The sequence below is a fragment of the Gouania willdenowi genome, chromosome 17 (assembly GCF_900634775.1).
Source record: "Gouania willdenowi chromosome 17, fGouWil2.1, whole genome shotgun sequence".
Classification (NCBI taxonomy): Eukaryota; Metazoa; Chordata; class Actinopteri; order Blenniiformes; family Gobiesocidae; genus Gouania; species Gouania willdenowi.
Window position 1 is genome coordinate 2,662,390 of NC_041060.1, and position 14,489 is coordinate 2,676,878.

At 35.5% G+C, this 14,489-nt stretch overlaps 1 protein-coding gene across 1 annotated transcript in view; it reads left to right on the forward strand.

Annotated features, from left to right (window-relative positions):
• Positions 1–14,288, forward strand: part of hs2st1a (heparan sulfate 2-O-sulfotransferase 1a) — a 29,557-nt gene extending 15,269 nt beyond the window's left edge. The window contains exons 3-8 of the mRNA XM_028472902.1: positions 9,242–9,489; positions 9,575–9,660; positions 10,476–10,614; positions 11,589–11,686; positions 11,770–11,927; positions 13,415–14,288. Of these exons, the coding sequence (XP_028328703.1) occupies positions 9,242–9,489; positions 9,575–9,660; positions 10,476–10,614; positions 11,589–11,686; positions 11,770–11,927; positions 13,415–13,638 (953 nt within the window). The 3' untranslated portion in view covers positions 13,639–14,288. The remainder of the gene's footprint in view (positions 1–9,241; positions 9,490–9,574; positions 9,661–10,475; positions 10,615–11,588; positions 11,687–11,769; positions 11,928–13,414) is intronic.
• Positions 14,289–14,489: the final 201 nt, after the last annotated feature.

A 14,489-nucleotide genomic window follows, 5' to 3' on the forward strand; every position in this document is an offset into this window, starting at 1 on the left:
GAGTCTTATTGTGTAATTGTGCTGCCATTTTGCATTTTTTGGAGTAATTTTTGTGTTTTTCTGTTGTCGTTTTGCTTGTTTGTTAGTACTGTGGGTTTGTGGAGTCATTTTTCATGTTTTTCTTGACTTTTTGTGTACTTTTGTTGTCGTTTTGTACATTTTTGTAGTAGTTTTGTGTGTTTTTGGAGAATTTTCTGTGTTTTTCTCTTGTCTTTTACTGTTTTTTTCTGTAATGTTGTCATTTTTTGTATTTTTTAGTGTATTCTTGCTCTTGTGTTGTTTATTTTTCTGTCATTTTGTTAATTTACTTTTGGGGGCCGCATAAAATTAGACCAAGGGCCGCATGTGGCCCCCGGGCCGCGAATTGCCTATGTCTGTTGTACTGGCTATGTGACCTTTACTTGTATTGTTTGCTCTAAATTAAACACCAGGGGCCAAGTGGAGGATGGAGGGTGGCCCCCACTCAGACAGGTCTGGGGGGGTGGAGACGTCGTCTGTGACCTTAACAGTAGCAGCAGAACATTTTCCTCCACACTATTTCTCTCCTTTTTTTTTTTTTTTTTTTTTGCTTTAATGTAAAAGCTTTTGGCTTTTATTTATGGAGCAAGTCGTGCCAAGTTTCCGGAGAGGAAGCATCACCTCACTGTAATCTTTTTTTGTTTATTAGAATCTCTAATTCACTCGGATTTCTTACATTCCCTGTGCAAAGCTTTTATGGAAATCTGACATTGATGCATCGCTTGGCATATTTACCAGCATTTCTTTTTATAATCCAATGTCCTTCCTGTTTGGATACATCTTGGGGACAGCCAAAGTGCAAACTGCACACAGCTTGCAGGAAACCGCTTCTATTTTTTGCTTTTTCTCTGACTCACATCTAAGAATTACTGTATACACGCATTAATGTAGTCATTTCATGTCAAACTCAAGTGTTCAAAATGTCTGAGCTGCTCTTTAGAAACTGTGTTATTTGGACAGAAAATACTGTTAACATCAACAATGCCCAATGTTGCATGTGATTTTTCAATAGAAATCCAAAAAGTGCCTGAAAAAATCTGATAAAAATGTTATTAATTAAATAAATAAACTAGTATTAAAAAAAACAGAAAGAAAATATTGTTTTTGCTTTAAAAAAAAATAATTTGGTGTCAGATCCCCCCACCCTTCAGATAAGTGTAACTTTCCTTTAAAAATAAACTTTTTTTGTATTTCTGTTATTGTTGTGTGTATTCTTATTTTTTGTATTTTGAGGTCATTTTTTGTGTTTTTAGGTTATCAACGTTTTGCATATTTGTCTGTTATTTTTGTGTATTTGCTCATTGTTTTTTGTATTTGTCTGTCATTCTGTATGTTTTTTAGAGTAATTTTGCATATTTTTGTTGTTTTTTTTGATAATTTTCTGTTATTTGTTTTATTTTGGTAGTCGTTTTGGGTATTTTTTTTATGTCATTTTTGTAAGTTTTTATCCTCATTTTACATGTTTTTCTGTCATTTTTGTGTGTTTTTGAGAGTGTTTTATGTTTTCCGCTTCTCATTTTCTGTAATGAACTATTATTTTTGTGTGTTTTTATTGTCAGTTTGTTTTTTGTGTTTTCAGGTTATCAACGTGTTGCATATTTTGTGTATTTGCTAATTGTTTTTTGTATTCTGTATGGTTTTAGAGTAATTTTGCATATTTTTGTTGGTTTTTTTTTATAATTTTCTGTTATTTTTATTTTATTTTGGTAGTCGTTTTGGGTATTTTTTATGTCATTATTGTAAGTTTTTGTAATTTAGTCATTTTGGGTAATTTTTATTGTATATTTTTATGTCATTTTTGTATGTTTTTAACCTCATTTTACGTGTTTTTCTGTCATTTTTGTGTGTTTTGTGTTTTGCGATTCTCATTTTCTGTAATGATCTATTATTTTTGTGTGTTTTTGTCGTCGGTTTGTATATTTTCGGGGGGATTTTTGTGTGTTTTTGTCATTTTCTACGTTAATGTCGAGATGAGGCTTGCATGTGATCCACGTCTGCTCTTTATGGATCAGACGTTTTGTTCACGTTTCCATCTTGTTTAGATCTGATAAGTCGTCGTCTAGTCCGTTTCTTTCTTCCACTTTCCCGTCGTGTCTTGCCGAGCTCTCCTGTGAAGGACCCGAGCAGTGAATAGAATCCTTTATTTGCTCCTCAATGTGGCACTTGTGTGTCAAAGCCAGCAGGAAAAATTCCTCAGAGTTGACAATTAAACGTCATTGTTAAAAAAAAAAAAAAAAAAGCGCGCTAATCGCTCACGTCTAAAGCTCGTGTTGGCGTCTGAGAAGCTGCTTCACACTAGTCACGATGAGGTCATTTTTAAAGCTTTTCAATCTCAGAAAAAGAAGTTTCTCGCAGCTTGTTTTCTATTACTTCACCTCACCTGAATATTACGTGTGCGTTTTGTATATTTTATTTATTTTGGTAGTCATTTTGCGCATTTTAATGTAATTTTGTGTGTTTTTGGTTTTCCGGTACAAGTTTTCTGTGTTAATCGATTATTTCAGTATTTTTGTTGTCGGTTAGTGTATTTTTCTGTTATTTTGAGTATTTTTATGTAATTTTGGGTGTTTTTATGTAATTTTTGTAAGATTTCTTATGTGTTTTTGTAATTTGGGTTATTTTCTGGTCCTCATTTTCTGTATTAATCTATTATTTTTCTGTGTTTTTGTTGCCGTTGGTATATTCTTATGTCCTCTGTAAGTTTTGTTGTCATTTTCTGTGTTTTCCTGTGATTTTGTGGGTTATTGGTAGTCTTTTGTGTTTTCCGGTTCTCGTTTTCTGTGTTCTATTAGTTTTGTGTGTTTTTGTTGTCGATTGGTATGTTTTTCTGTTATTTTTTGTATTTTGCTAGTCATTTGGGGTATTTTCATGTAATTTTTGTAAGATTTTGTGGGTTTTTCTATGATTTAGTGGGTTATTGGGAGTATTTTGTGTTTTCTGGTTCTCGTTTTCTGTACTAATCTATTATTTTTCTGTGTTTTTGTTGTCGGTTGGTATATTTTTCTGTTATTTTGTGTAATTTTGTAAGTTTTTGTTGTCATTTTGTGTGTTTTTCTGTCATGTGCGTTTTTGAGTGATTTTTGTGTTTCGCCAGTCACTGTAATCATAATCAAAGTGTAATGTAGATGTAGTTGTAATTAAAAAATGTAATTGAACCCAACCCTGCTTGTCTCCAATGATTCTCTGCCTGCAAAACGGATCCAAAAACTGAATTAGTATAATTAAAAACTCAGTGCAGAGGCAGCGGTGACATGCCCCGCTCCCTCCTAGAATCCTGGCACTGCAAAAACGGTGACATACACCCAATTCTCATCAGACCAAATTACATTTTATACAGTGGTGGCAAACCCAGATCTCTCATTTCTGTCATCCTTCATCGATTTTGCAATCGGACGGCATCCAAGCAGATCCATAGAAGCCGTACACCTACGCTGATGGCTAATCTCCTTTCCCCAGTTATAGCTCAGGGCCTCGGTTGGAGTGGGAGGGGGGAGGGGGGAGGCCCAGGAAGGAGCCATGATGGATTTATGAGCTACACAGGAAGGATCATCTTCCCTCCCCTTAGCTTTTTATTATCCCATCAGACCTGACAGGATGGCAGTCATACACACCACAGCCTGTCACGTTTTTAAAAGACCTGCAGGCGACGGCGAACGATGATTCTGGATGTTCGTGTCCAATCGGTGTGAAATGGTTTTAGTAAAATAAGTTCAACTAGCAACGCTTTGAATGAAACTCGCAGTAATCGGCTTCTACTTTGTCACAATGTTTAAAACCCGTGTTGGGTTCACGCTTCATAATTAGCTTTAAATGCACGGAGGAGACGGAGCGATGGTGTGAAAGGACTCCTGCTGTGTGGCAATAGTAACTCAGCCTCTTGTTCTCTAATTAAATGGTGTGTGTGTGTGTGTGTGTGTGTGTGAGCGCGCGTGTGTGTGTGTGTGTGTTCCACTGAATAGGCCGTCGACGACAAAAGCCTAAAAAGCTCTCGCCGTGCCCTCTTTTTTCTTTGTTGTTGCTGGGAATTTGCCCGCCGCGTCCCACAAGTAGTTTCGGGGCCCCTCCACATGACTGGTGCTTTTATCACTTTCACCAAGCTTTTATTTTGAAATTTTAAAAAAAGGAAACACGACAAGCATCCTCAAGCCTCACTGATCTGAAGTCACCTGAATATTAAGTGATCGTTTTGAATATTTTATTTGTTATTTTATGTATTTTGGGAGTCATTTTGGGTATTTTTATGTAAGTTTTGTAAGTTATTGTACTCATGTGGTAGGTTTTTCTGTTATTTTGTGTTTTTGCTTTTCTTGGGTTTTCCGGTTCTCGTTTTCTGTATTAATCTATTATTTTTGTGTGTTTTTGTTGTCGATTGGTATATTTTTCTGTTATTTTTTGTATTTTGGTAATAATTTGGGGTATTTTATGGAATTTTTGTCAGATTTTGTGGGTTTTTCAATAATTTTGTGGGTTATTAAGTCTTTTGTGTTTTGCGGTTCTCGTTTTCTGTATTAATCTATTATTTTTGTGTGTTTTTCTTTTCATTTGGTACGTTTTTCTGTTATTTTTTTGTATTTTGGTAGTCATTTTGGGTATTTTTATGTAAAATCTGACTTCAAATCTGAAGTCATTTACACAAGATTTACTGTAACTGTTTGAACAGCCCCAACGGTACTTTGTTATAATGCTAATGCTAACGAAACGGCAGCGTTGCACATGCACATCTTTAACACACCGCTAACTGCTCCCAGGTCGTCATTGCAAATAAGAATGGGCTGTTTTGAAATGGCCATGTTGTAAATGACACACACCGTACCGTGCACTACAAACTTAATGAGTTAATACTGTCTACGAATATATTATGAGTATGATTAGGATGATGACTATTCCCACTAAAGCCGAGGTTCCCAAAGTGGGGTATGAGTACCCACAGTGGTGCCCAAATTGTCACTCAAAAAGTTTGCTTTGATCTCCACTGTAAACACTCAATTTGTTGACGTCGTTGGAAAGTTTGGTGCATTGCATTGTGGGATGTGGAGTCCTGTAGACGGATGCATAAAAGCATTTTTACTTCATTCTTTACTGTGCCCCAAAATACACATTTCTCATGTTTTCACTGACTGAATACTTTGATAAATGTTTATTTTGAGTTAAAATGGAAAAACCCAAATCCATCTGAACTAGAATGTCTGGATGGAGTCGAGCCCATCACTACCGACTCCCAGTAAAGGCTTTCTTTATATTTCTGTCTGCTATCGTCTATTTTTGTCGGTGACATTCTTGCTCAGTGGGTGAAGTTGTTAAACGCCTGTTGTTGCTGTTGCTTCTGTTGTCGTTGTCGTCCAACACGTGTTACGTTGTGTTGTGTTGTGTTGTCCTCTTGGTCACAGTTGTACTTGTACGTGGACAGCTGTCCCACTGGTTCCCAGCAGCTGCCGTGTCTCCGTTCACAGCAGCAGCTGGAAACATGTTGGAAACCTGATCCTGAGGAGAAGCTGCAGAATGTGCAGAAAAATATACAAAATGGCCATAAGAACACAACATTACTCCAAAAAAAAAAAAACACAAAATAAGAAAAATATACAAAATATGCACACATTGCACAATGATTCTAAAAGCACACAAAGTGGCAAGAAAAACCACTAAATAAATCCAAAAACAACAAATGCACACAAGATGACAGAAAAACACACAAAATTACTCCAAAAACACACAAAATAACAAAAATACACAAAATGACAGAATATTTAAAAGGACAAGAAAATATGCACAAATGACGCCAAGAGCACACAAAGTGGCAAGAAATACAAAAATTACAGAGAATTACACAAAATGACAATAAAAACACACAAAATTACTCCAAAAACACACATTATTACAACAAAGATACAAAAAGCTATTGAACAATTTACAAAATGATGATAAAAATATGGAAAATTACTCAAAAAACACACATTATTATAACAAAATAAACAAAATGACAGAAAAATACACAAAACGATGGAAAAATAATCAAAATGACAAGACAAAATATACACAATGATTCCAAAAACACACAAAGTTGCAAGAAAAAACACTAAATAAGTCCAAAAACAACAATTCCACACAAATTGACAGAGAAATACACAAAGTAACAATAAAAACACACATTACAACCAAAATACACAAAATGACAAGATAAAATATACACAATGATTCCAAAAACACACAAAGTGGCAAGAGAAAAAAAACTAAATGAATCCAAAATACACAACAATTCCACACAAAATGATAGATAGATAAATACAGAAAACAATAATAAAAACACAAAATTACTCCAGAAACACACTTTACAACAAATATACAGAAAATGACAAAACAAATATGACACAATGAATCCAAAATACACAAAATGACAGAAAATTACACAAAATGGCAGAAAATTACCAAAAACACACAAAATGACAATAAAAAAAAATGCACAAATTGACTCCAAAAACACACATTATTACAACAAAAATACACAAAGCAACAGAACATTATACAGTACAAAAGGACAATAAAAACACAGAAAATGACAATAAAACATTGTAAACGTGATCCTGAGAAGTTAGCATTAGCAGGAGAATCTGCAGAATGTGTTGCTCGTGTCGTTGACTCGGTGGTGGGACTGCGTGTGACGTCTTCATTGTCTTTTAGTGGCAGATGTGGAACCATTGCAGCCAGTCAGAGCTGTTACTGTGTCCCAGTCAGAGTTCCCACGGGTATTAGATGCTCCGTCCTTCCTGTGGAGCTCTCACCAACGGGCTTTTTTGTCACCAGCCGTCACTGTGAGGCGAGCTGGGATGATGATGAAAAGCCCCGAGGCCAACAAAGGCCAGGCCGTCTTTGTGTCGGATCTATTCACACCCAGGCTCCTGCGCTCCGCCTGCTTTTCTGCTGCTTCATGCACTATTTCTGCTTAGAAACCCCCGCAAACCTCCACTCGCCTCATTTAAAGCGCGTTGGCGTTCTGTAAACATCCAGTTAGCAGTCAAATAAAGGTAGTATCACTTACCGACTGTCGATCTCTAACCCTTAACCTGTCACCTCTCATTTTCACTTTCTTTATACGATTTGTGTAGATTTTTTCCCCCATAGTTTCCCCGTTGTTTTTATATTTTTATATTTTTAACTCATTGGTTGACCCAGCTTTGATCAGATTCAAATTCACAGCAGTGTTTTTTGTTTTTTTTTAATTCTTATTAACACTAGTAGTACTGAGCACTGTTTACACTTTTTGAAATAATGTGTTTTTGGTTACTATAGTGTGTGAAAGATAAAGCTGGGAAAAAATTAAGAAAATTAACTGATTTTGGCAACTGTCGGCCCCAAGTCTAATTTTGTGCAGCTCCACCAAGGTAAACGCAAAAAAATGACTTAAAAAAAAACTCACTTTAAAACAACATAAATGCACAAAATGACAATAAAAATACACAAATTGACAATAAAAACACACAAAATTGCTCCAAAAACACAAGATAAATACACAAAATGACAAGAGGATAACAAGTACAAGAAAAATGACAAGAAAGCAGTAAATAAATTCAAAAACAACAAGGGTTCATAAAATGAGAGAAAAATATGCCAAACAACAACAAAATCACAAACTTTTTGTAGTTTTCCTGTGTTAACGCTCTGATTGGTTGTTATTTTAATGATGACATGAATGTTGATCATGTGACCCTCAGATAAGATACAAACACATTTTTGTGATAAAAGTATTAACTCTTGCATTGTTGCTCTTTTGCACAACAAATGTTACATTTAGGGGATAAAATGCTGCGACCCCAAAATGCTTGATTAAATGATGAGGCAGAAAGTGAAAATGGGCTGGAGATATTAAGGTTGCTGTGATGCGTGTGTGTGTGCGCGTGTGTGTGTGCGTGAGGTGGTATTACAGCGTGAAATAAGTTCTCACCAAATGTTGAACTCATTTTCCTGTTTGACATTATTCTTAAGCCACGGTGTGAGGCGAGGAAGGACTTTGATCTTTGTGCACACACACACACACACACACACACTAAATGAAAATCCATTTTAATGAGTCTATTTAGTCTCTGACAAAGAGGAGGAAAAACTGTTGGAGACAGTGAACAACGTATTAGAAACCTTTGCTCAGAGCTGCTGCTTTATTGGACTTTCATTCATTTGAACCCATTTGTTTTTGTAAAAAGCTTAATAATAATTATTAGTATTATAATGTAATTTTGTGTAATTTTTGTTTGTCCCTGTGTACATTTTTATTTTGGGTTCATTTGACGTATTTGTTGTTTTTCTGTTGTCATTTAATGTATTTTTTTCTGGTGTTCTTTTTTGTATATTTTCTATAATTTTATGTTTGAGTCATTTTGTGCATTTCAGTTGTCTTTTTTTTCTTTTGTCATCTTGTGCCAGTAATTTTGTGTACTTCTGTTGTCACTTTGTAAATATTTCTGATATTTTTGTGCAATTTTTGGTTGTTTTTGTGTATTTTTTTGTCCTTTTGTTTGTGATGTGTAATATTCTGTGTTTTTGTTGTCGTATGTATGTTTTCTGATGTTTTTTAAGTGTTATTTGTCATTTTGTGTACTGTTCTCTCATTTTCTGTGTTTTTGAAATCATATTGTTTATTTTTGTTGTCATTTTGTAAATTTATCTGGTATTTTTGTGCAATTTTTGCTGCTTATTTTGTGTATTTTTGTTGTTTATATAGATCTTTTCTGTTATATTGTGTATTTTTAGTTGCGTTGTGTGTTTTTTGGTTAATTTTGTGTAGTTTTTGTTGTCATTTTGAACATTTTTAGTTGTCTTAAAATTTTTGGTAAATTTTATGAATTTGTTGTTTTTCAGTTCTTGTATGATATATTTTTCTGATGTTCTTTTTTATGTATTTTCTGCAATTTTATATGTTTGAGTCATTGAGTTTATTCTTTTTTGATGTGAATTTTGTTCATTTCTCTGGCATTTTTGGTTAATTTTGTGTAGTTTTTATAGATAATTTCTGTTATATTGTGTAGGATGACTTTCAAAATAAAAAAAAAAACTCATAAAATAACAAAATTACACGTGTATACTCCAAAAACACACCCCAACAATACAAAAAAATATAAATGACTACTTAAATACACAAGACAAAAACACACAAAGCATAATAAAAATGCAGATTAAGACATACAAAATGACTTAAATTAATTCAATTAATTCTCTCTCTCTCTGTCTCTGGCAGAGCGAGCGATAGCCAGACACGAGGTGCGTGAGATCGAGCAGCGACACACCCAGGACAGTCTGAGGGAGCGCGACACGGCGTCTGCGTCGGACAGTGAAGACGACCTGTTGATCATTTATAACCGCGTCCCTAAGACGGCCAGCACCTCCTTCACCAACATCGCCTACGACCTGTGTGGGAGGAACCACTACCACGTGCTACACATCAACACCACCAAGAACAACCCCGTCATGTCCATACAGGACCAGGTCAGAGGGTCAGGGGGAGGAGTCTCCTCCACAGGGGAATCATAGGCTGGCTTTCTTATTTGTTTGTTTTTGTTGTTGTTTCCAGGGTCGGTTTGTGAAGAACGTAACGGAGTGGAAGGAAATGAAACCTGCTTTCTACCACGGTCACATCTCCTTCCTGGACTTCACCAAGTAAAGAGATTCTTTGACTGATGTCTACGTCCGAATAGTCCCTCCTATCTCCTTTCCTATCCACGTTTCCATAAGGAAAGGTGTTAGGAAAAGGGCATCACGTTTGTTTTGACAATCAGACGCACTTCCACTGGGTGATGTAATTATCTGACGTCTCCGTGAAGGTTAAAATAAACTAAAAATGGACTACTAAAAGCACATTTATAACACTTTCTGCTGATATAATCTACCAGGCTACGAGGAACAAAAGTGAAACTAAAAGAGAATGGATCCTCACACTCACCGTCCACTCAGAAATATTAAATATGTTGAATAAAATATAATGTAGCAAAAACTGTCTTTGATCCCTTTTAATGTTTGTTATAATCTGATAATATGTCTTACATATAATAATATAAGGGTTTTACATTATTTATTTAAAGTTGTTCAAGGCATATTATTGCATCGGTAACTTACATGAGCTCCGTTACTTGACGGTCATTGTGTGTTTCCGTCAGCGCTCGGGTGTGCGTGTCCCTTGAAATGTTGTCGCCGCAAGGAATTGTGGGTCAGTATTATGTGGTCTCCTTTGGTAAAGGATGTATCAGTGTTTCCTAGGCTAAAGGAGGTTATAAAGGAAGCATTGAACCTCCTTAAACACTTCCGGGGATTAAGGAAAAGTGGATAGGAAAGGAGATAGGAAAGGAGATAGGAGGGATTATTCAGAGCAGCCATTCTTTAACTCCACTGATGTGACTTTTTAATCTCTCGACTCCACCTTGTGGTCAACACGTGAACCTAAAATAAATGTGTTTCTGTGACTGATTCTCTTTCAGGTTGGGGGCCAAATTGAAGCCTATCTACATAAATGTGATCAGAGACCCCATCGAGAGGCTCGTCTCCTATTATTACTTCCTGCGATTCGGGGACGATTACAGACCTGGTTTGAGACGCAGGAAACAAGGAGACAAGAAGGTACCAACAATACATGAACTCATCCATTGGTTCATCAGGACGGTTTTTACAATATAATCAAGGAAATAACAATAAGTCATTGTCCTTTCACAGCATTAGAATAACCACTAATCTAAGAATGAACACAGGGACGTATCAGGAGTTTTTGTTTTTGATGTTTGGTATTTTTCTCTCATTTTGTGTGTAAATTATTTGGATTTATTTAGTGTTTTCTTGTCATTTTTTGTGTCATTTAAGTTGTTGTGTGGTTTTTTTGGGGGGGGTTTATTTTGTGTATTTTTTGTTGCCATTTTGTAGATTTTTTTGTCGTCTTTTGCAGTTTGTGGTTAATTTGATGTATTTGTGGTTTTTCTGTTGTCCATTTTTAAATGTTTTCTTTATTTTTATGTTTGAGACATTTTTTGTATTTACAGTATGTTGGCATTGTTTAAATTTCTCTGGTATTTTTGTGTATTTTTAGTCATCTTTTTGGTTAATTTGATGTATTTCTGATATTTTTGTGTATTTTGTTGTCCTTGTGTATTTTTTCTGTAATTTTGTGTGTGAGTCATTTTCTGTATTTATGTTGTCAATTTGTAAATATTATATTTTTTTAGTTTTTTGTTAATTTTGTATATTTTTTGTTGTCGTTTGGTAAGTTTCTCTGGTGTTTTTGTGCAATTTTTAGTGAATTTATATTTATTTATTTTTTTGTATTTTAGTTATGTATATTTTCCTGATTTTTTCTTTTTTTTTTTGGTAGTTTTTATTTCCCCCATTTTTTGTGTTTTTGTAATTTTGTGTTTTTTAAGTCATATTTGTTTTTGTCTTTTTATGTATTTTATGTTTTTTTTTAATGATTTTGTAATTCTGTAATTTAAATTAGTGACCAATCTGAGCATTAATACAGAGAACATGTTTCTGGTTGTTTTTGTTGTGTATTGGTGTGTGTGTGTGTGTGTGTGTGTGTGTGTGTGTGTGTGTGTGTGTTTCAGACCTTTGATGAATGTGTATCAGCTGGAGGCTCAGATTGTGCTCCTGAGAAGCTCTGGCTGCAGATTCCTTTTTTCTGTGGTCACTACTCTGAATGTTGGTGAGTGTAACTTTATTGTTTCTACATTAAAATGCAACAATAGGATGGACGTGATGTGTGTGTGTGTGTGTGTGTGTGTGTAGGAACGTGGGCAGCCACTGGGCTCTGGAGCAGGCCAAGTACAACCTGGTGAACGAGTACCTGCTGGTGGGGGTGACGGAGGAGCTGGAGGACTTTGTCATGATGCTGGAGGCCGTGCTGCCGCGCTTCTTCAGAGGAGCCACGGAGCTCTACAAGACAGGTGAAGTGTTTCCTTTTACTGCAGGGGGAGGAGCCTAACCAAGTGTTTCACGTCTCGCTCACATCACTGTGGTTTCCTGTTTGAATTGGTCTGCTGGGAAATGAGCAGTGATCAATACGCTCCACTGATGTACTCAGAGATTATTTACAACCAGCGCCGTCACAACGACCTCAGAGGAATTAGTCTTTAACGATGATGGAGATGTACGATCAGCACGCTGTCACTGCATTATTTAAGCTTTCAATTCAAACACACTGTAGCGACAGCTTTGATTCATATTTTCTCTATATTTTACTCTCATTTTGTGTGATATATTATTATTGTGTCTGTTTTTGTATGTATGTATGTTTTTTCGTTTGTTTCGTATGTTTTTTTTTAGTAATTTTAGCCTATTTTTGTTGTAATTTTTTGTGTTTTCTTTGCTATTTTGTATATTTTACTATAATTTTCAGAATCAGAAATGTTTTAATGGCCAAGTACAGTTTTTAGGACAGTACAAGGACACAAAAAACAAAGAACAAAGAAACAACCCAGCAACAATAATAATAATAATGATAAATATAAAGGATGAGGGATAAATAAAGGATAGATAGAGAATAAAGGATAAATATAAATATAAATATATATATATATACAGTGCAGCAGATAATATCATCATGGAGGTGGGGATCAGGTGGTGGGGGGGGTCCCACTTGAGGTCCTGGGTGATGATGGTCTCCAGGAAGCAGAAGTACTCCACAGAGCTCACTGTAGAGTAGATTTTTTTCATTCTTTTTTTGCCGTATTGTATATTTCATTTTGTGTAAAATATAATTATTGTGCTGTTTAAGTACGGGGGTTTTTTTGTGATTTTTGTTGTAATTTTTTGTGTTTTTATTTGCTATTTTGTGTAATATATTATTATAGTCTGTTTTTATATGTTCTGTGGTTTCGTGTGTTTTTTCATCGTTTTGTGTTTTTATGCCATTTTGTATATTTTACTATAATTTTGTGTTATATCTTATTATTGTGTCGGTTTTTGTATGTTATGTCATTTGTTTTTCATTGTTTTGTGTGTTTTTGTTGCCATTTTGGGTTTTTTGTGTGTTTCTGATATTTTGTGTTTTTGGAGTAATTTCTGTGTTTTTATTGCCATTTTGTATATTTTACACAAAAGTTGTGTAATATGTTATTATTTTGCTTTTGTGTCATTTTTTTTTTTCTGTCATTTTCGTATGTTTTTTGTTGTCATTTACGTTTACTTCTGTTATTTTGTATATATTTTTTTATTTTGTATGTTTTTGTTGTCTTCTCTGTGTGTTTTGTATATGTTTTGTTCATTCTGTGACTGAAACATATACACTCAATCATTTTTTCTGGTTTTGTTTAACTTCAATTTATTAAAACAACAAAAGCATTACGATTAAAATAAATAGTTTTATCTACTTTTATTATTACCGGTTGTAATAAATATTCACTTTCTCTTCCTATAAACTCCGTCTTCACAGGCAAGAAATCGCACCTGAGGAAGACGAGTGAGAAGAAGCCGCCCACTAAGGAGTCCATCGCCAAGCTGCAGCAGTCGGCCATCTGGAAAATGGAGAATGACTTCTACGAGTTTGCGCTGGAGCAATTCCAGTTTGTCCGGGCTCACGCCGTCAGAGAGAAGGACGGAGAACTCTACCTGCTGACACAGAACTTCTTCTACGAAAAAATCTACCCTAAAAACTGAAAGGGTGTGAGAGAACGGCTAAACGTGGAGCTGTGTCGCTGTGGTAACGAGGAGCGTTTCCTGCTCCTTCCACGGCCAAAGGGTCACATGACCCAACGACCTCTGACCCCAAGACTCTGAAAAGCTTCCAAGCATTTCATCTTTTGGCTCTGGTGGTCGTTTGTATGTCGGAACTTGTCGTCACGCTTCACCACCATCGGTACTACTAACCCTGGACGTGGAATGAAAGTACTTTTTTTTAAACTGAGAACCCTTTGATCATCAAAGCAGGTGCCCATTTTATAGCGGCTTGTGACTAGTGTAGACGTAAAGCTTATCATCCCCACGGGCAGGCGCGTCTCACCTGGGGGCGATGTGGGGGCTGCGACACCTGCACTTTCATAAAAACAAAAATTCATCTTTTTACAGAGGGATTCATTGTTGAAAACATATTTGTTCATTTAGATTGATTGAATGGTGATCAAGCCAATCACAGCCAGCCATTTGACGAAGTTGCTGTTACGCGAAGGTAAACAAAGATTTACCAGCGATGAGTAAAGTGATAAAAAATTAGTAACAAATGCCAAAATTGGCAAAAACGTGGCAAGAAATGAGTGAAAAGTGACTAAAATGGGCCAAAAGCAGTCAAGAGTGGCAAAAAATTGACAAAAAAGAGGAAACAGGTGGTATGTAATGGCAAAAGGTAACTTAAATGAGCAAAATGTGCCAAACAATAGTGAAAAAGTGCAAAAAAAATGGTTAAAGAATCGAGGATAATTGGATAAAAGTGTCAAAAATAACTTGCAAAAATTGACAAAACTTAGGAAAAAAGGGATATTTATTGGGAAAAGGAGCTAAAATCTGAAAACACC